This window comes from Pleurodeles waltl, chromosome 4_1, assembly GCF_031143425.1.
Source record: "Pleurodeles waltl isolate 20211129_DDA chromosome 4_1, aPleWal1.hap1.20221129, whole genome shotgun sequence".
Taxonomy (NCBI): Eukaryota; Metazoa; Chordata; class Amphibia; order Caudata; family Salamandridae; genus Pleurodeles; species Pleurodeles waltl.
Genome location: NC_090442.1, coordinates 937,289,125 through 937,310,939, shown reverse-complemented (window position 1 = coordinate 937,310,939; position 21,815 = coordinate 937,289,125). Strand labels below are relative to the sequence as shown.

The 21,815-nt window shown below is 42.3% G+C and overlaps 1 protein-coding gene across 1 annotated transcript in view; it reads left to right on the top strand.

Annotated features, from left to right (window-relative positions):
- Nucleotides 1-21,815, top strand: part of IL17REL (interleukin 17 receptor E like) — a 600,388-nt gene that overhangs the window by 441,799 nt on the left and 136,774 nt on the right. The window contains exon 14 of the mRNA XM_069229705.1: nt 17,719-17,784. Coding sequence (XP_069085806.1) covers nt 17,719-17,784 — 66 coding nt within the window. The remainder of the gene's footprint in view (nt 1-17,718; nt 17,785-21,815) is intronic.

Below are 21,815 nucleotides of genomic sequence, written 5' to 3'. Positions count from 1 at the left end.
TCCACTAATGTGTGTAAATGGTTACCCTACCAAAATCTTAGCTTATGCTGATGATATACCCAGCATGGCTAGCGATCCCAGAGAAGCAGTACAAATAATAGTGAAGAGGCTAAAAAGTTTGGCAAGATATCCTGGTATCTATTGAACAAACATAAATCTCAAACATTAGTCAATCAACAGATTAGCTGGCAAGAGCACTAGAACATTTCACTTTCCCTGCCCCCGCGGGTCCACCTGCTTCCCGATTGCACCCATTGAGGGTGCAGTGGGAGCTGGAATTGATCCACCCTCTGCAGGAGCAGTTTTAATTTGCTTCAGTGGCGTGGGAGCAATTCACGCTATTTCTATGCCTGAGAGTGCGGGCAGGAAAAGGTTTTGTTCTCCCACCAGCAAGAAGCAGCTTTGCCCTGGGCCTCTTCTGACTCAGGGAGGGGTGAGCCACATGCCCTCCTCTTATTAAAAACATCTGAGGGTTAATTGAACCATGGAGACACAAAGTATAATAATTAATATGATCCACCTTTACAAGAATTGAGAAATTAACTACAGAAATGGAATATACTCAACTACACATAGTAGGTTAATTCAATAAAATAAACAATTTTAATATTACTCAAAATATTGTAATATTTTAGGGCTATACTGCTGGATCCTCACACTCATTGGTTAAGTTAGGCTCACTTTGTTTTAGCTATCTCTGGAAAAATAGAAGAGCTCGCAGAGCTTTCAATTATTTAAGACTCATCTTAATGACAGGAGGACTGAAATGTCCCAACTTTAGATTTTATAGTTTCTCTTCAGTGCTATCTAATATCAAGTTGTTGATAACCGGGCAAACATTGGTGGCCTCTGAGGACAACACCTTACCTTCAACTTATGAGTTGGGGTTAAAAAAGGTCAGAAATGTGTCATTTCCTTTTCATGAATCAAGTTTCTTCAAGAAAGCATGGTTCAAAGAGGTTAACAATGCCATCAGGGTATGGAAAATCTAGGCTCAATATTGCACCTTTCCATTTTTATATCTAATTGTGATACTCGACAGCTCTACCCCTAATATTTCGTGATGCATGCATAAAAATCAGTAAGAATACCGGAATACGATGGTTTGATGAAATATGCGAGGCGAAGAACGTACACTTTTTCACGTATCTGCAAAGTAAATATTTACCAAATCAATTTTTTTTAAATGCCTTCAATTCAGAAACTTTTTGCAGAATATTGAAGACAATCATATTGATATGCCTAATCCCCTGATGCATTATCGTGCCCGTCCCAGTAGGACTAGGGCTCAGACCTGCTACAAAATATTCATTGAAAATACATGGAATGAGTTAGAATAGATGGCAATGAAAGAGAATGCAACATTAGAGATAAATATTACATCAATTAACTTTGTAAAGCCACTATAATTGAGGAATTTGGTACCAATATCCGCTAATTTCTAAAGTCCAGCATTACATATCCCCTCTAGATTTATATTACACACCAGCCGACCTTTATAAGTGAGAGGACGACCAGATGATAGATGTCTGCGTTGCCTAGGCACTCTCACTCATTTGATACATATGTTTGCAGTATGTCCAAGATTGCAAGGTTTTTAAAGTAGTTTAAAAAAAATGTGTACCCTTGCACAGTGGTCGATTAAGATTACATCAACACTTATAATGCTAGGTGCAGATAACAGCTCCAACACTATGACAGCACATGATAAGATGGTATTTGTAACAGTTTGAATTGCGCGTATATTTATAGCAATAAGATGTCTGCATACAAAACCACGCTCATGCAACCAGTGGAGAGCACATTCTCTGGCCTCATATTGCACTGAGAATCTATTGTATCAGTGCAAGGAGCAGGATTTCAATAATGAAGTTAACGTGATACATGTAATCAGTGTAATCTTGAACATGTATTTTCCTTGTCTTAAATATTTGCCTGCTATTACCATGTAATATTTGTCATTTAAAACTGATCGTAAGTCTATTTAGTTTTGTACTCTGGACATGCAACATTCAAAATGCATATATGTTATTGTTAGGACCAAGTTTTCACAAGAGAAGCGTTTTTGCTTTGCCAATAACTTTGATGCCGTTTGATGAATTAAAAAAAAAAATCAAAATGAGTACAATGCTTAGTTCAGCTGCTCTTTTGAAAGTTTATGGATGATTTGTCAAGTGGGGGCAGAGGAACAGGGGGTCCCAAAATGGTTTTGCCCTATGCAATTTGGCATTGGGATTTTGAACACAATTACAGCCCGAACTACTGGATGAAATGACACAAAATTTGGCAGAAAGGTAGATCTTGGTCCAGAAAGAGCCATCTTTATTATTTGCTGTAAATCTGTTCAGTAGTTTTTGAGATATTAAAGGAAAAAGGAATATAGATATCTAGGGACATGGGTTCACTGATTGATTGCCAATACTTCATCCAGGATATGTTGGCAGTCATTTTGGGACTCAGACTCTGGCAAGTACCACAAATAAAGTAAATAGTAAAGAAAAGGAGGCAGGCTAGGAGTACCCTGACCCCAAGGCCTGATGCTGGGGTCCACCAGGGACCCTGCCAGGACCAAACAGCATTTTTTTAAAAAAATGTTCCCATGTTATCTGTGAAGGATCTGCAAATTCCTGGACAAAGTAAAAAAAAAAAAATACAAGCCCTGTCTCCCGCTCTTGTTTACAGATCGCCTCGGGGTGGGTCAGGGCCCAGGGGCATATATACAATTAAAATTTTCAGCACTCGGTGGTAGTGTTGCTTGCACAGGTGCTCACAGGCCCCACCACACACACCAGCAGATGGTTGAACTCAGCAGGCCTCCTTGTATTTTGATAATATGGTAAACCTGCACGTTTATCAGTCTTGTGGAAAGGGAGAGCTGTCTTTAAAAGAAGTTCCAAGAATATTTACTTCAAAGTCCCATGGAGTCTTGGGTTGATATTGCTGCAGGTCACACATGTATGTGCACATTACCTGCATCCTGATAGAAGAGAACACCTTGCGTTTCTTCTCAAGTTTCTAAATCGTAGGCCTTGGGAGTGAATGCTTCAATGTAATCTCTGTTTCCACTTGTCCCTATGTTGTGTCACTGTGCGCACATCTCTGTGTTCCCCAACCCTGGAGTGATGTAAAGCAAAATAATGGGGAATGTTATGAAGGACCCCTGTGTCTTCTATATCTTATTCATTGTTCATGGGCTGACTAGGGGCCCCCTAAAATATTGGGGCTCCTTGCAGTGTTGTGGACCTGCAGCCCTGTCCTGCAACGTAAACATGCAGAGGCAACCCTCTCCGGGTCACTGGCAAGGCAGCTGACTGAGGGTGAGCCCATGAACACCCAAGCAAGACCAAGAACTGAGGTACCTCCTTATGCCATCACACCCCCAACATACCTACACACACTAAATTTCAGCAGACAGAGACAACAGGGCTGCCTGTCTTATTCTGCTGTCTTGTCTCTAAACCAGAACTCCCTCCTAAATATCAAGACAGCACAATAGAAAGAGAGTGGGCATCTATACACACCGTTTTCCTCAGTGACATCTGCATAATGTAAGCATTTGGTGCTCTCCGCTCTATTTTTGTATACTGTTTACACCACCTTGGTGTTTACAAAGTAGCATAGTGGTTTCAGTTCCTTGTTAGCAACTGCAGTGGTGGAAGCACGCACCTCAGCTGCTCCTGGGGTTTCTAAGACAAGATTTCACAGTTTTCTGATAGACTAAACATTACTCCTTGAATGTTTCTCTTTCAATCATTGTCTGCAGTCGAGCACTTGCTGTTCACTGGGACACAGAGCGATGCCACTTTCTACTTGTTTCTCCCTCTCAAAGCCTTTCATGGGATGGTTTAAAGGCATTCAGTTGTAAATCATTCATTTGTGAACAGCTTTTTATTCACCCTAATGGATGTTCATTTATCTATTGACGTGCACAATATCTAGTTTACATGTTAACAACAGGGTGGTCCAGTAAGTTGATGCCCAGAATGGAAGGATCTGATCTAGGGGCCAGATGTACAAAGCAGCTTGCACGTCACAAACAGCGAATTTCACTGTTTGCGACGTGCAAAAGGCACTTTGCAATGCACAAACCTCGTTTTGCGATTCGGTAACCTGGTTAACGAATCGCAAAACAGGTTTGCGAGTCGCAATTAGGAAGGGGCGTTCCCTTCCTAATTGTGAGTCGCAGTGCAATGCAGGATTGGTTTGTGACCGCGAACGCGGTCGCAAACCAATCGCAGTTTGCACCCTTTTGAAATGGGTGGTAACCCATTCGCAAAAGGGAATGGCACTGCAAACATTTTTTCGGAATGGCACTGCAAAAACGTTTCATTTTTCGTTTTTGTAATGCATTTCGTTTTCCTTTAAGGAAAATGGGCTGCATTACAAAAAAAAAAACCTGCTTTATTAAAAAGCTGTCACAGACATGGTGGTCGGCTGTCTGCAGCAGGCCACCATCCCTGTGAGGGCCGCCATTCGCAAGGGGGTCGCAAATTGTGACCCACCTCATGATTATTCATGAGGTGGGCCTTTGCGACCACCTTGCGAGTCGCAGATGGTGTCAGGGACACCATTCAACAATCCAAATTGCGACTCGCAAATTGAGATTCGCTCTCACTCGCAATTTGAGGGTCGCAATTCGGAATGTTCCTACATCTTGCCCTAGGAGTCCTATTGCTACAATTAGGTGGCAGGGGGTGGTAGGTAGAGGGAGGGGTGCTGGTTGGGGGGGCTGTGTCAGGAGATTTGGGGAGCAGGGGCACAGGGGTGATGTGGTAGAGGATTGTGCATGGATGGCACAATAGACACGGATAGGTAGGGGGAAACAAGAAGATAAAAAGAGCAAATCTTTTTTTCCAGGTTAGCAACAGCAATAGAAGCAGTGATATTTTGGTGGCTTCTCTTTTGCTGTGCTTTTTTAGAGTCAACTACATTTGCCATCTTGGTGCCCTTGTTTTTCCTTGCTTTATTCGCTATGGGGCAGATTGATAGTAAGCTGCGTATTTGCACAATTACCATATGTGGCCTCAGAACTTAGAGGAGGAGAGTGGCAATGGGTCTGAGGGGCATGGCACCCGATGTATTATGTATACAGGAGATGCATATCCCCTGGGATAAATGGGGGCTGTTTATTGATTTCGACCTCTCATTATCGGCCTGCACAATGCAAGGCCTTATATTTAGAGGGATGACTATTCTTGCAAGGAAATCTAGATACTCTGTCAGCCACAGTGTGGTGGATGCGTTTGGCAGATGGGTTATTTTAGAATGTGGTATTGGTGATGGATTGTTTACACTGTGTTCAGTTATGGATCTAACATGAATGAGGACAATACTCTTGAATACAGAACTGGCCTTATTGCCACTCCTCCTCACGTTTTATCTCATCTGGATGTGAAAAAAAATCACTCAGCTATTCAACCATATGCAGGGAGGAAGCCTGGTGTTTATAGGGCTTTGCAGTGGTTGATTAAAGTTCATGGCCTCATTGAGGTGTGGAACAGATGCAGGGACCCGAACCTGGGTTTTATATTTTTCTTTTTTCCCCATGCCAAGTTGGTATGGTTAGACTACTTTCTTTTATCTACGGTCCTGGCCAGCAGATGATGATAGAGAGATACCCGAGGGCCCTCACAGATCACAACCCACTGATATTGGAAACTCAAATGACTGGTATCATTCAGCATTGGGGACGCTGGACCTTTCCTTTTGGAGGCAGCATATCTGGATCATATGCATCAATGGATCTTAGAATTTGTGGAAATCAATAGAGTAACGGCCCAGGTGGTTTGGTGTGGGATGGTTTTAAGGCTGGAATTAGTGGTGAAACCCTGAGTTTTAGTTTATTTTGGCAGAAGCAAGAGCAAACTGTTATTCGAGGACATATGGGGAACTATACCTGGCAGAGGAGGACTTAGCCTGGGGGCTGACTGAGGGCACGGATATTTAGGAGATTCAGCAGAAAATAGACATATTAAAATGAAAGATTAACCAGCACTTTATTAGAGAGGTGACTCCCAAATTTCTTCATTATAGCTTGAAGTGTTATGAGTACGAGAAAAACACCGGAAGATTATTAGTGGATAAGGCAAAGGGAGGTGGAAAGGAGGCTTGGGGCTATAGTGGGTAAGGAAAGTAGGACATTTGAATTCCTGGCCAATATTATCAGGGTTTTTAGAGACTTCTATGAGACTCTTTATACAGAAGAATTTGAAACCTGTCTAGATGGGTATGGGGAGCTATTTGTGGGCCTGGATAGGATCAGGTTAAATGCAGAGAAACAGGCGGTCCTGGATGCTCCAATATCCCTGGAGGAGGTTGTTCAGCTATGAATTTGCTAGCTGTTGGGAAAGCCAGATAATTTACCTCTCAAGTTTTTCAAAGTTTTTTGGCTGAACTTAAGCAATATACACTTCAGGCCTTTTACAGGCACAAGCAGGGTTTATTCCACCTTCCTTGGTAACAAATAATATAATCGTTTTTAGGAAAAAAGATAAATCACTTCTGCAACAGAGATCATATAGGCCAATTTCTTTAAATAATTGCATGACAAAATCTATGCCAAAGCATTGACAAATCGGCTGGGGAGGGTTATCTTGGCATTGGTTTAATCTCAACAGCATGGCTTTATACCAGGGCGCAACATGGTGAACCGCGTTAGAAGGGTGATTACGAATTTTGATGTTACAGATGCCTCTGGTGTTCCTATGGGTTTAATTTTATTAGATACTGAGAACACCTTTGGTCGTGTGCAGTGGTGGCCCGCCCTTTAGGGTGGAGGGGCCGCACCCCCCCACCTTTTGCCTCTCATGAAAAGTGTCTGTCAGGCTGATCAGCTCAGACAGCCAGGAGTGAGCCATGCGCAATTTGCGCAGACTCCTGGCTGCCTGAGCTGAACTTTGCTGGGCTGAGGAGGTCACAGCTCCTATGGGCGTGACCTCCTTAGCTCAGCAAAGGTGCCTCGAGGCCCTCCCCTGGGTGATGAGGAAAGCGTTACCCATTGATACTCGCCCTGGGCGCTTCAGGTTTAAGCCCTGAAGCACCAGGGCGAGTGTCAATCAGTGACACCTCGTCACAGAGTGGGGTGGGGTCAGCAGTCTCACTGACTCCATCCCACTCTGTGACGAGGCTGGGACTGCTGCCTTCCCTCATTGGCTGACCTAAGGTCAGCCAATGAGGGAAGGCAGCAGTCCCAACCCTCCTGGGACCTGGAGGCTGAAGGTAAGTGTGTGTGTGTGTGTGATGTTTAAAATTGAATGTTTGGTGCGCATGCGCATGTTTCAGTGTTATGAGTGTTGTTAATGGATGAGCGTGCGTGCGTGTGTGTGTGTGTGAAAGAATGAGTGTGTGTGTGTGTGCTTCCCACCTGTCCCCCTCCCTCCTAAAGCTGCCGGCCACCACTGGTCATGTGTCTGGGCTGTCTGGGTGGAAGTTCTTTGGTAAGAGTTTCATTAAGGCCATTAAAGCACTGTAGAAGGTGCCTAGGGCCACATTACGAATAATGGGGCTGGAGTCAGATAGTGTACAAATTTCAAGAGGAACAAGACAGAACTGTCCATGTTCACCTCTGTTGTTTGCACTATACATTAATCTTTTTATAGCTTTTCCTGAGAATAATATATGCATTAAACCATTTGTAGTGAAACAGATAGAATATAAAGCTCTTGCCTACGCAAATTGTATTGCTGTAGTTTTAGCAGATCCTTGAGAAGCCCTCCCTGCAATTGAAAAGCTAACTAAACAGTTTGAAGCATTATCAGGCTACAGATTAAATGAGGGCAAAAGTTGGGTGTTATTCACTGTGGGACCTGGATTTAATGACCAGTGAAGCATATCAGATGCAATATATCTAGGGGTCAGGGTTACTGCTACCCTAGATAGACTGGTAGATTTGAATAGACTTTTTTTAACATAATATCTAGCAAGAACTTGGCAGAATCAATCACCTACATCTTTTGCTATTAGGTACATGTAAAGTTTTAAAGATGGCTATCTTGCCAAAGGTGTTGTAAATGTTTAGGGCCGTTCCATTAGAATTTAATAAACTGTGGTGATCAAATTGGAAAGTGCATGTTTCAGCTTATTGGGCCTGCATGTTACAACACATGGGGCTTTTTATAACTGTGGAGGGGGGAGGGTTGAAGGGATTCAGTTTGGCAGAATTTCCAAAGATTTATGAGCTGTGTTGGGAAGCGAGGCTAAGGGCTGCTTTTTAAAGAATGTGGAACCTAGCTGCTATAAAAAGGCCAAATTTAAGATCTTAAGGACATATTAGGGGTCTGGCTAAAGGTATCCTGACCCCATAGGACACATAGAGGGGTCCCTTAGAGTTAAATGATGTGTGGCAACAGATAAAGCAGAGATTGGGGATAATTTCTATACACCTCTGTCAGCATCGTCAATTTTACTTTAAGTGTTTCAGGGTGCAATCACAAACAGCTGAGTTAAACAGGGCATTACGGTGCTGGGTGAACTATATCGCGAGAACCATCTTCATTTGTTCAGTGAGCTACAGGAGATTTTTGGCTTGAGTCAGGCGATTTTTTAAGATTTCTTCAGATTCACAATTTCATTAACAAAAGAATAAGGAAATAATCTCTAATGGTCAAGCCACCCTTAATTGAGGCTGCAATGCGAAGGTATATAATTGGCTCAATCTATAAACTTTTGATACAAGGCGTACCTGATGTTCTGGAAGAGAAACATTCTAAGTGGAAAACTAGATCTGGCAGAGAGGACCATTTTCTTTAGGAGTCACTAGATTTAGGCAATATTGTGCTGGTAACTGCTGGTCTGAGAAGTCAGCAGTTCAAGATGATATTCAACTTATGCCACACTCCAGCCAAGATGGGGTGGTAGGTCTAGTGACAACTGTAACCAATGTGGAATGAAGCAGGCAAAGATTGTCCATATGTTTTTTTCATGTCTTAAGTGTTGTGCGATATTGAGAACTTTATGGGGTCAGCCATTGGGGGGCATGTCCTGATTACCCTGTATTATTGATTAATGGAGTGGTAGATTGTTCTGAGGGCAGCAAAGCAGTAAACAGAGAGACATGTATTTTATTTAGCTCTACAATGGTGGCTCGACTTTGTATTACACCAGAATGATTTAATGTGGAGGTCCAGATTTCTAGAAGTATACTCCATGGAATATACAATATGGAATATAGTCTGTATAGAACAAAAGGGGCACAGGAAGCAGGCCTGGCGGCCAGGATCTGGTCTGCAGTTACTAACCTGGTGGAGGGCCTGTCTGGGCAATGAGGAACTTAAGGTGGTAGCAATATGGGGTAGCTATTGGAGTGTTAGACGGGGATCTATTAACCTTTGTTTAGAGGTCATGGGTTCATTTTTATGTCCTGATTTATTTTGGGGGGACACCGTTTATTGTCATCTGAATGCTTTTGAGAATGTGTGGCTAAATTCGATTATAAAGATAATAGTATATTGAATACTCCACGATCGTGTCACTGCTGTTATGCATTTGCACTTTGCAACTGCTTGATGTTTTAGCCTATATAGGCTGAGCATGTTTACATCCTCTCTTCGATATTATGAATATCTCACCTTGATTACGTATCTGCACTGTATGGAAATGGCTATAGATATGCTGCTATTTTACAAACATGTCAATGATTCCTTTTATATCAATTAATACGTACTTCGTATTGTGTGGGTGTTTATTGGCCATGGCTGAACTTGTCTGTGTGCTGACCTAGTTGGGGCTCGATTTGTTTTGCACCTTATTAAACTGTGCACTCACACTTTTCCTTGTTAATTGATATGAACTAGTACGGCTCTTGGCTTATGATCAAGCATATGCACTTGGATATTTATAATGAGGACTGTATGGTTCTTTATGTGGCATGGTAACTGATAAGTGCTTATCATCTATATTTGCGTATCTTGCACATTTGCTCTGGGGTATGATCGGGAAAGTTGAAGAGGGATTTGTATTTGTGTATACATGCATCGTGCAATGTGTTCTCTTTTGGTTTTATGTCTACTGTGTATCATGAGGAAGCTGTATGTTTAATTCAATAAACAGAAAATAATGGTATAAGCTATTGTTTACAATGATACAATAGGGCAGATCGCTGTAACAAGTGCTATGTACAGCAAAGTATTATTTAAAAGTGAGTCAATAAAAAAGTAAATACTTGGATACATGTATGAATTGTTCTCAGAATGAAAGACACCTATCCACTGTAATCTAGGAGTATTGTGTCTGGTAGAAGTTTATACCACCAGACCAGTAACTCCATAAAGGAGGCACCTGATACACCATTGGCCACATAAAGCGCTACACCTGTAAAAAGATTGGCTAGTGAGTTGGATGAATGAGTTCATTTCCAAATACAATAAATAATGTCAAATGGATAAAAGGGAAACAATTTACTAACAGGTATTTGAGAAATTATATATACTCAAATCTATGGGAGGAATGAAAGTCAAATGTGCTCTTGAATGCACTTGGGGAATGCCTCACAAATGTGTGGATTCAGCAAAAAAAAAAAAAAAAGTTTTTAAATGGGAAATATTCTTGCAATGATCATGTGGCCCTTATTATAACCCCAGGTTGTGGACTGCTTCCAGATGCATAAAGCAGACCTGATATATTCAACACAATATTTTATACAAAGAGACATGATTTCCTGCAGTGGAGAAATGATAGCAATCGAATTAAAAAAATCCTTAGAAATTCACTAAAAAACTAAAGGTTAAAGGGACGTTCTAGTTAGGTTCAGATTATACACGCACAACACCATAGAAATTCAACAGATATAGTATGCTTATCTCAAGACACTCTCGTGCTGTGAGGTAAGTATAACTCAAGCCCTCACCATATATTACATCAGTAATTACTTCATTGATAATATCACTGCAACATTTGCAAAAATATTATTGGTGAGAAAACTGTGCTATGAAAAAACAAACGTTACAGGGACGTTATAAATAGGTAGAAATGTCAGTTGAAAAATGTTTTAAAGATGCAAACCACTGAAATTTACCAGTTATAATTATCACAAGTAATGATAACTCGTGCCCTAAGGCAACTATAGCTTGTGCCTCCGCACAGCACAGTTTTCTTATTAATAATTTAATTGCAGATGTTGCAGTGATATTATTAATGATGTCATAGAACATGCCATGAGTGATGTAATATGTGGGGTAACTAACAGTGCATGGTGAGGGCCGTGGGGGGGAGTAGTCGCAAACCCATTTTTCAGCCTGTGCAGGAGCCAGCATTTTATTTTATTTAAGGGGTGCCCCAGTGCTGACCCGGGGGACTCCAGACCATTATAGTTCTTTTTGGCTGCAGGGGGAGCCCCAGGACCCCACGGCCCCACAGACTCTCTGCAGGAGCTGGCTATAATTTCTTTTTATAGTGACGTGTTCCAGTGCCTTCCTGGAGCATGCCACAACTACTTCCTTGTTGGGGGCTGCAGGGCAAGTGTCTGCAATGTGGATTCTATGCTGCGTAATATACCAAGTTTTGAGCATTAATTGCTCACAAACTACTGAACTAATGACCACCAAATGACAAAAAACACTCTTTCTGGACTAAGATCTATGTTTCGGTCAAATTGAGTGTAAATCCATTTGGTGGTTTGGGCTGTAGCTGTGTCTAAAGTTTCTGTGGAAAACATGTTTTGGGACCCCCCTTGTAACTTTCCTGTCCAAACTAGTCAAAAACTAATACTTTTCAGGAAAGTTCTGTGGAGATTTGTGAAGCGGCGCCAAAGGTATAAGCAACAGTTTAAAGGCAATTTCTATGGAAACACCATCCGAACTGCACCTAACCTGTGGTGACTAATACTGACTACTGAGTTTTTACATATATACATTTAAAATAAATATTTATTGTCTATAAAAATGTCTTTCTGTATACCTTGTAAACTTTTACATTCAAAGGTAAGGTAAGTAACTATAACATGCAAATAAATGTTACAAATCAGACAAAACAATGTGAGTACTATTTTAAAACTGTCCTGGACTACACAATCTAAACAGCCTGGGAACTCTTTCAATATAAAATACAAACACATAGAAAGGAACTTGTAGCAGCCAAGATTAAAAAAATCATTTTCATGTACACATTCAGAATATCTCCCAGTGCAGGAGCTTTCTAAGAGCTCAATGACACTGTTCTTTATTAGAAATCTGTGATCTTTGCAGCTGTTGGAGGAAGAAGGTGTAGTGATATGTGGGTGGATATGGTAATGAAACTTGTCTTAGGTACCAGCTAAGAATCTCTCGGGTGGATATTGACCAGCTAGGAACCAACACAAATGCAGCATTTTTTGGGAGTGTGACTTACAATTAAAATTACTGCTCCTCTTGCTTTGAAATTACATTCTGACACACAAAGCCATTGTCCTTTCTAAAACAACTGCATCTTGTGAACTTCTTCCAGTTGGAGTATCTGTGGGAGGCTGCAATCACTTAGGATTTGTTCCTGCTGGTTAACACTCAAAAGAAAAGTCACGGTCTTTATGGTCTCCAGGAGTCCGTGCAATGTCAAGGGGAACCTGAGGTTAAAGAACACTCATGTACTAGAAAATGTAAAGAATTTCCAGAACGCAAACCTCAATAGGGTTCAGTGCTTTCTAAGAAAGTTAATATTCAAGGGGCTGAGAAAGATCTTATGCATGTAGAAGTGCAAGGTATGAAAACAAGTCAAACAATAGTAGAAAATGTTTCCGTACAATTAGTGCTCAGAGCTGATGCTCCTGAGGGCAAGGGAAACAATCAGGATATTAAATAAACTGATACTGCTGGGACAAAGTCCCAGCGAACGGGTGGTAGTGATGGCCTCCCCTTGATGCCACTTTTTGTAAGTAGGTCAGATGATCGGCTAAATTTAAGACAACAGGTGAAGCCCAATAAGGAGGATATCTCATGGGACACGAAAAAGGAACATTTTGGCCTATCCCATGAAGTTAATTAGGACGCGCCTACAGGTGACCCTCAATATAATCTCCCAGGGGGTGTGAATATAATAATTGTTTCCCTGCAATTCTAGTCTAGGGGTCTGGACGACATACTCAATCGCGACAACATATTAAAACTTTTAAGAGCAATTCCATCTCTAGAGAACATCCAGACTAATGACATAGGTAGGTGCCCCAAATCTACCCTAGTGACTTAGATGTCACTTTGGCTGGTAAGCAAGGTTTTTAATGAAAAAGGTTCCTTTTTAAATGGGGAATCATGTTAACTACACCCCAGCAAATTGGTTACCCTGACCCCTTAAAAATGTACAATAGATCACCAAAACTAAAAAGAAAGGACGGACCACATCAACCATTCTCAATTCTTAGAACTGCAATTGGATACTCAACTCCTCCTGCTCACCATTCCATAAGCCAAACATCACACAATTGACATCTTCTTGAGCATTAAATTTAGGATAGCTATCAGCTGCTCCTCATAAAGGTAGGAGCCCCTGACAGCCACTCACTTCTCTATTGTGTTCAGAAAACGGAAGACCCCATCAAAATACTCTTAAAATCTGTTCTTGGAACATAAATCGGATCTGTGGTAATAATCAACCGAAGGATTTGACATCCAATTTCCAGATTATTCTGTTATAGGAGACATGGGCTACCAAGCCTTTTACAATTAATGACTATCTGGGTTTCTTCTCCCCCGCACAAAAGGAAAAAAAAATGTGGTCGTCCAACTGAGGGACTAGCGACATTTATCTCAGCAGGACTAAGAACATCCTGCATACAAATAAAAGAGAAAAACATTGATCTTTTGTTACTAAAACTGCAAGACTGGCATAAAAAGTTAGGGATACCGCTTGCAAGATCCTGATGCACCATAGCTGCTAATAAGAGGTGATTTCAATATAAAATTACTGCAAGCTTACGAAAGGGATTGATGAGATTGTGCATCAGGATCCTATATGTGCAGTCCCACAACAATCAACGTGAACTACAGGGACCGCTATAACAGATTCAATTGCGATTTCCTTTGTTAAAAATTTGGAGGCTGTTGGTCTCAGACTCTTGAATGGGAAATTTCAACAAGACAACCCACCTTCAGAAACTTGTTACGCTTATGGAACTCAATCAACAATTGATTACACAGTAGCTTCTTTATCTCTCTTAAACTTAGTAAATTACTATCATAAAGCCAAGATAGATATGAGTGACCATGGACAGCAGAGAAGGGAGTTAAATTATCACAATCTTAAACACAAACCTGCAACTACCCAACCTGGGGATATCACCTCTACTAATTATAAGAAACTTTGATGGCGTGATGACTCAATTGACGTTATTGGTGTTATAGGTGTAAATTCTATTAGACTGTATAACTGAGATCCTAATAACCTTATGGTCGTCTTTCTAAATTCTCTAATAGATTTTTTTACTGGAAAATCTCAAAACCTATGCCAGCGCTACGCACTTGATAAAGTAAAAAATAAATCTGAAATAAAAATGTCAGCTTCCATAACTTTAATAAGAAGGAAGAGAATAAATTGTTAAGACTTGCCAGGAAGTACCTAACAGATTATCAAACCAAAAAAGTGCTGACAATGATTAATAACACCTATCGGAAGCAGATTTGGCAACACAAGGTACAAATAAGGCACAACTTTTGGGTAAAAGCATTATTCCTAAGTAAAAAAAGCAATTCACAGGGGTTTCGGAAAATGGTAAACAATCTAAACAGAGCCCTTACGATTCTGGCAAATCAAACATTACAGAATCTTCTTGATTTGCTTTTTTGACGTTTTAATGAACCCAAAATAGACTATACTAATACGGGAAGCCCAGTGGGGACTTGAGCCCAGGATAGGACACTAATATGGCCCATTTATGGCAACCTGGCGCTACTGAATTAACATTCTCAGTGGCTCAGATTACCAGACTGATTAAAAAGAGCAGGCAGGCAGGGGCTCCAGGCCCAAACGGGATCCCATATAGAAAACAAACCCGGGTTTCTGGTTGCCATGTTTAACAGTTCATCAGAGCTTGAAACTATCCCTAACTTTTGGAAGGGTGCAATAATTCTCCTGATATTTAAAGGTGGAAATCAATCCATGGTGGAGAACTATCGTCGAATTACTCTGACGGACTCCAAAGTAAAATAGTATGCGGGGCCACTTTTGGAGGAGCTTCAGAGCTGGGCAACTGAACACAATATTATCCCGGTAAACCAATATGGGTTTACTAAAGGGCCAGGAACAGCACTAAATATACTATCTTTTTCTATTATAATAGATAAATGTAAGCATAGAACTCAACCCCTGTATTTGTGCTTTGTGGATTTTAAATCTGCCTTTGACCTGGTACAACACAATCTTTTATGGGGAAAGTTAAACTCCTGGGTTATACCCACTCCACTGTTAAGAGCCATACAGATGCTATACACCGACACATGGGTTAGAGTAAAGGTAGGGGATGGCTATTCTCTATCGAGGAAATTGAGACTTATCAAGGCCTTAAACGGGGCTGTTTGCTTGTGCCGTATCTTTTTAATCTCTTTCTATCAGATCTGTCTAATGAACTAAATGAGGTTAATGCACACACCCCACAAAGATTGGATATTTATTTATGTCAAACCTGCTTTATGCAGACGACGTAATCCTCTTAAGCCAAACCAGAATTGGATTGTGGCGATTGATCTCTAAGTTAGCTGAATTTGCTGGCGAAAATAGAATATAAGTAAATGAGAAGATAACCAAAATTATGTAAGTAAGTAAAAAAAAACAAAAAACGTTCAAATGGCATTTTCAAAGGCCAGAATTAGAACAAGTTAAAACATACAGATACCTGGGTGTACTATTCAATACTATTTTATTTTCCATAAACAGGATTTACAGCGGAAAGGGAATGCGTTGTTGTCAAATTTCTGCACCATGCAAAGATCATTAGATGGTCCCAGCTACCGCCCTCTACTGCAAGTAGTTGCTGCTAAATTAATACCCAGTATTACTTAAGGTAGTGAAGCTCTACGAGGTAGAGATGCTGCCATTCTGAACAGAAAATTGGAAAGGTGTTTGATTACTGTTCCACCTTCCAGGGAACGCCTCGCAGGCCCAGATTAGGCTAGAATTTCAGAATATGAACCAAATGATAGCAAGGAAGGGTAGTTACATTAAGACTTATAATGATGTTCAGCAGGCGGTGGGGAATCAGTTGTGTCAGGCACTCTGGAAGGAGATGTGTCAGAATCCGTTGGCTCCAGCCCGGCAATATATTGATCAAGCACTGGACGCCGTGGACACTAGTTCACTATGAGACAAAAATCTACCATATAATGTATTTAAAAAAAGCATAAATCGATTAATGAAGATGAAATCTTTAATGATGGATAAGGGTCTTTTTGCAGGTAGATCCCATGCGTGGATGCTAATAAATGATTACAAAACCTTGAAATTCCAGCTATACTTTGAGTTGGGCTGGACAAAAGCAGATAAAGACCTATATATTAAGTATTGATTCGGCCATCGTCCAGGCAGCCCAAGTTCATTCCACTGGGATCAATCCGGGACAAACCCCCTTGTACTTTGTGCGGTCGTGGAGTGGAGAGCCTTACCCATTTGGTCTGTCTCTGTAGAAGTTTACTGAATGAGTGCAGAAAAATCTTGAAGTTTGCCTTTAATCAGAGAGATATACAAACATGCAGACAAGTAGTGCTCCCTAGTTTTAAATCATCTGACACTACATTGAATGCGAAATCAATATAATTCTTTTGCCTTGCATCTTTAAAACTGAATGGACAAAAAAAGATGAATTTAAAAGAGACACTCGACTGAGTCTTTCTATAGCATGAGTTGTTTTTTAAAATAAAATAAATATGTTTACTTTTGTTCCTTTTGAAAACTTTCAAAACTCAACTATATATGATTTTTTAAGCTTAAACATTGGAGAATTTTAAATTTCAATTTTGTTGCTATTGGCTTTCCGGTTATTTTATGGGTTTAAACTGATTTTTTTTTTTATTGAGTTCTTTGTTTGCTCAGATGGTGTAATGGTTTTGATTAATTATGCACCTGAATAAAAATGAATTGAATTGCAAACACTTAGCAGTCCATCGTGTTTCACCAGTAATTTTCACTGAGGTGAGGTTCCATTCAATAATTTGCACAAATGTGTTCATTGTCTATTAAGAGTGCTGATACATGGTATACTGATGTTCTGGTCCTACTGCTGTCAAAGTTTTTTGCAATATTCCATGCTATCATCAATTGATATTTTTGAAAACAACCTGGCTTTACGTATTTAGACAAATATAAAAATGGATAAACATGTATTTGGCATTCAAATGAAATATATTGAATGCTTGTTACAGAATTCTTTTTAAATTGTGTCCATTGGAGTCAAAGTTTTTTTTCAGGCCATGAGTATACTCGACATTTGCAGAATAATTATATTATGAAGTGTCTGGTTAGCCAGTTTGATAGTTTCTTGAAAAGCGTCTAGGAGCTAATATGAATGACTGGTATGATTTTTTCAAGTTATAAGTTGTCACGGTGTGGGGTATGTTTTTATAATGATATGAGGTATCTTTCTAGTGCATTATGAATGCTCCCACAAAATGTGTAGAATGTTATTAAATAATTCTGGTAAGAAATTGGCAAAACAATGTCCAATCATATCAATGCCAGGAGAGAGTCATGTTCACATATGAATAAGTCAGTATGGGCACAAGCATCTAATTATCCTTGATTGTAATCTTCCATATTTCTACTTCACAGGAAAACACTAACTCTGTGAAAATGAATGTTTCCCATCAATGGTGTGGGACGGATAACTGCATAAAGGTAGGGCGGTGGTAAAAAAAAATATCACGAGAGATAACTGCTACATTAAGTTTAAAATAGACTACTGTACAATTGATGCTGATCACCAATTCAAAAATTTACTGAGGAGGAAAATAAGAGTGTTAAGTGCTGTGCGATGTAAAAGATACAGCCATAGTGTCTGAGCTATACGGGTGCCTCTGTGTTTGTATACCAGTGCATAGAGTGGTGAAACAGTTAGAAAGCCCTTTGACTGTAGCAGTCTGGGATTTCATTACATCATATGAATCAATCTGAGGATACTAATTAAATTTTAGCCTCCAGTTTCAATTTCCTTGACATTTACAATACATTTTAAAATGTTCAGTTGTACATGTAGCCACTTTATTTATATACACTTTATTAATCTGTTAATGGTATTTAATTTTCCAGCAGTCACACTCAGGAGGCTTTGCGGACCTCCAGGTGTCCCTGGACTACAGGTTGGGAACCACTGATAAATAGATTTTGTTGATTGGTGTTCCTAAAAATTAGTTGGGCAATTCATCTCACAAAAAAGAGAACTGTGAATTATTTCCTTTCATTCACAACTTATATGCAGGATATTTAGCTCCACCGGTACCCAACAGCCCAGATATTGCTAACATTTTCTGAACGTTCACCCCCTCCATGCTCACCTGGAGTCTCTGTTTAAAGGCTAATTTCGTGAAAACTTCTGAACAGATGTACACCAAATCACAAAAAGCCCAATTTCTGGATCAAGATCTAGCTTCCCCCAAATTTTGTGTAAATCAGTTCAGCCATTTTGAAAGTATCACTGTTCAATTTTCCCATGGAAACGTCTGAGCAAATTGCGTTTTGGGATCCTCTCTTTTTTCTTGGCCCCTGCTTCACAAATAACTCCGAAACCTTTCAATAAGGGGCTGTGGTGGATGAATTTTTCTTTTGAAAGTTTCATGAAGATTTGTCAAATGGTGTCAAAGTTATTGGCAAGCCAAGAGATTCATTTCCTAATGTAACTAGGTCCTGGTCAGTGCACTGCTCTGCCTCCCGTGGCTCTACACTGTAAGAAGAGCCCTTTCCCTGGCTCCTCTGAACTCTCTCGAGGCCCTCCTCCACCCGCAGGCTTCTGCCTGCACCTCATCCCTGGTGTCTAGTGGGAGAGCTCTGCTTTCCTACTAGGCTACCTTCCGCCTCTCTCCTCCTTTGCTTTGCTTTGCTCTCTGCTCTGCTTCACTTCTGTCACTTAGTGCTCCTTTTCCTTGTTTCTCTCTCACTCTGCTCTCTCTCTCACTTTCGCTATCCCCCTTTCTCTCTCCCCGCCGCTGCTGCCCCTGCAGCCCCGCCCCTCCTCTCTCTCCCACGCTGCACTCCCGACACTGTTACCCCTGAGCCGGCCCCCTTTTTCATGCCGTTTTTCATCCCCTTCCCACCTTCCAGCTGTCCTCTCCTCCCCCCCACCTCCCGACTTAATGGCAGCCGCTGCGTGGTAGGTGGAGCAATAGCACTGACCTGGTTAGTGCACTCCTCTGCCACCCGTGGATCCACCCTGTAAGTAGAACCCTTTCCCTGACTCCTCTGAACTCCTGACACCTGTCAGGAGTTCGAGGCCCTCCTCCATCACACCATCGATCTCCTCCTTAGTGCTCCTTTTGCTTTGCTTTGCTCTCAGCTCTGCTTCACTACTGTCCCTTTGTGCTCCTTTTCCTTGTTTCTCTCTCACTCCGCTCTCTCTCTCCCTCACTTTCGCTCTCCCCTTCTCCCTCTCCCCGCCTCTGCTGCCCCTGTGGCCCAACCCCCTGCTCTCTCTTTTGCACTGCCCCCGCTGCCTGCCCTCTTTTTTCAGCTCCTCCCCTTTTTTGCATCGTTTTTTGTCCCTATCCTGCCTCCTAACTGTCCTCTCTCCCCCCACCTCCCTACTTAATAGCGGCCACTCACCAGCCTGCTTTCGAGCCTCCCTGCAGACCACCCACGGACCCTTCTACTGCCGGAACTGCGCCTTCACCACCCTCCACACCAACGACTCACCCACCAAGGCAGGAGGCAACCATCTCAGATGTATCCTCCTCAACACCCGCTCCATCCACAAGCATGCAATAGAGCTATGGAACCTACTCGACTCAGCCTCCCAGATGTCGCCTTCCTGACCAAAACCTGGATGAACCCGTCCTCAGCACCTGCCATCGCCATAGCCATTCCGGATGGCTACAAGATCACCCGCAGGGACCGCTCCAACAAACCAGGAGGAGCCATTGCCATCATCCACAAGAACACCCTCAGGATCATGACCACCACCGAAGACACCCTCAGCACCGCCAAACACCTGCACTTCCAAATCCACACTGACCCAAACACCACCCTCTGAGGGACCCTCATCTGCAGGCCCCTCGGCCCATGACGGCAGTTCAGCAACTCCATTACCGACGTCATCAGCACGCACGCTGTCGCATCCTCTGACTACATACTCCTCAGTGACTTAAAGTTCCACCTCAACAACAACACTGCCACCCTGCTCTACAACCTCAGCTTCAAACAGCTCGTCACAACACCAACCCACTCCCCAGGACACACACTCGACCCAATTTTCTCTGCCAGCAATCACGTCTCTTTCAGCCACACCACCGAACTCCACTGGACAGACCACCACTGCATCCACTTCTCCTTCGAGAAACCCACAACACACCACCACCCACAACGGATCCCCACCGCAGTTGGAACAAGGTCACCAAAGACCAAATTATCGTGACCCTCTCCCAGAACCCACCCATTGGCACCACCGACACTGATGCAGCTGCCCGCAACTTCAGGCAATGGGCCAGCACCTGTGCCAAAACTCTCCCCCCAATCAAGAATCCCTCCAACAGACGCACAACAGAAAGAACTTCTGGTTTACCGCCGACCTCCACGAATCTAAGCAAAGCTGCAGAAAACTCGAAAGAAAGTGGTGCCAAGATCAGACTCTGGACAACCTCACAGTCTTCAAAAACACCATCCGCAGACACCACCAACTCATCCAAGCCACCAAGAGAACCGCCTTCAAAGCCAGAATCAACAACAACGCACACAGCCACAAGGAGCTCTTCAGCTTTGTGAAGGAACTCTCCAACCCCAGCTCCAACGACAACCCGCCATCCCAAGATCTCTGCGACTCCCTAGCCTCCTACTTCCACCTCAAGATTCTCTCCCTCACCAAGGGCTCCGCCAAGACCAACCTCCACAAAGGAATGAAGGCGATCGCCGAACGGATGAAGAGCAGTTGCCTCAAACTCAATTCTGACAAGACGGAAGTCCTCATCTTCTGCTACACTCCCTCTGCATGGGATGAGTCCTGGTGGCCTGCCACTCTCGGAACCCCTCCGACTCCCACCAACCACGCACACAACCTAGGATTCATCTTGGGCCCCTCACTATCCATGACCCAGCAAGTCAACTCCATCTTCTCCTCCTTTCTTGCTTTAAAACCCTCTGCATGCTCTGAAAGATCTACGAATGGATACCCACCGACACCAGAAGAACAGTCACCCAAGCCCTCGTAAGCAGCAAACTGGTCTACAGCAATGCCCTCTACGCAGGAACCATGGCCAAACTCCGGAAGAGGTGGCAAGACATCCAGAACGCCTCCGAACGCCTCATCCTGGACATCCCCTGCCACTGCCACATCACAGACCACCTGAAAAACCTGCACTGGGTCCCAGTCAACAAGAGAATCACCTTCAAACTCCTCACACAGGCTCACAAAGCACTGCTCAACACAGGACCAGAATACCTCAACAGACTACTCTCCTTCTACACCCCGACCCATCATCTGCACCAACCTCGTCTTTGTAACTGGCCCACGCGTCCACAGAACAACAACCTGCAGTAGATCATTCTTGCATCTCGCCGCCAAAACATGGAACACTCTTTCCACCCATCTGCGCAAGACCAAAGACCTCCTTACCTTCAGGAAACTTCTCAAGACCTGGCTGTTCGAGCAGTAGCAGCACCTCTCCTCCCCTTGTCCCCCTCCTTAGTGCCTTGAGACCCTCATGGGTGAGTAGTACGCTTTAAAA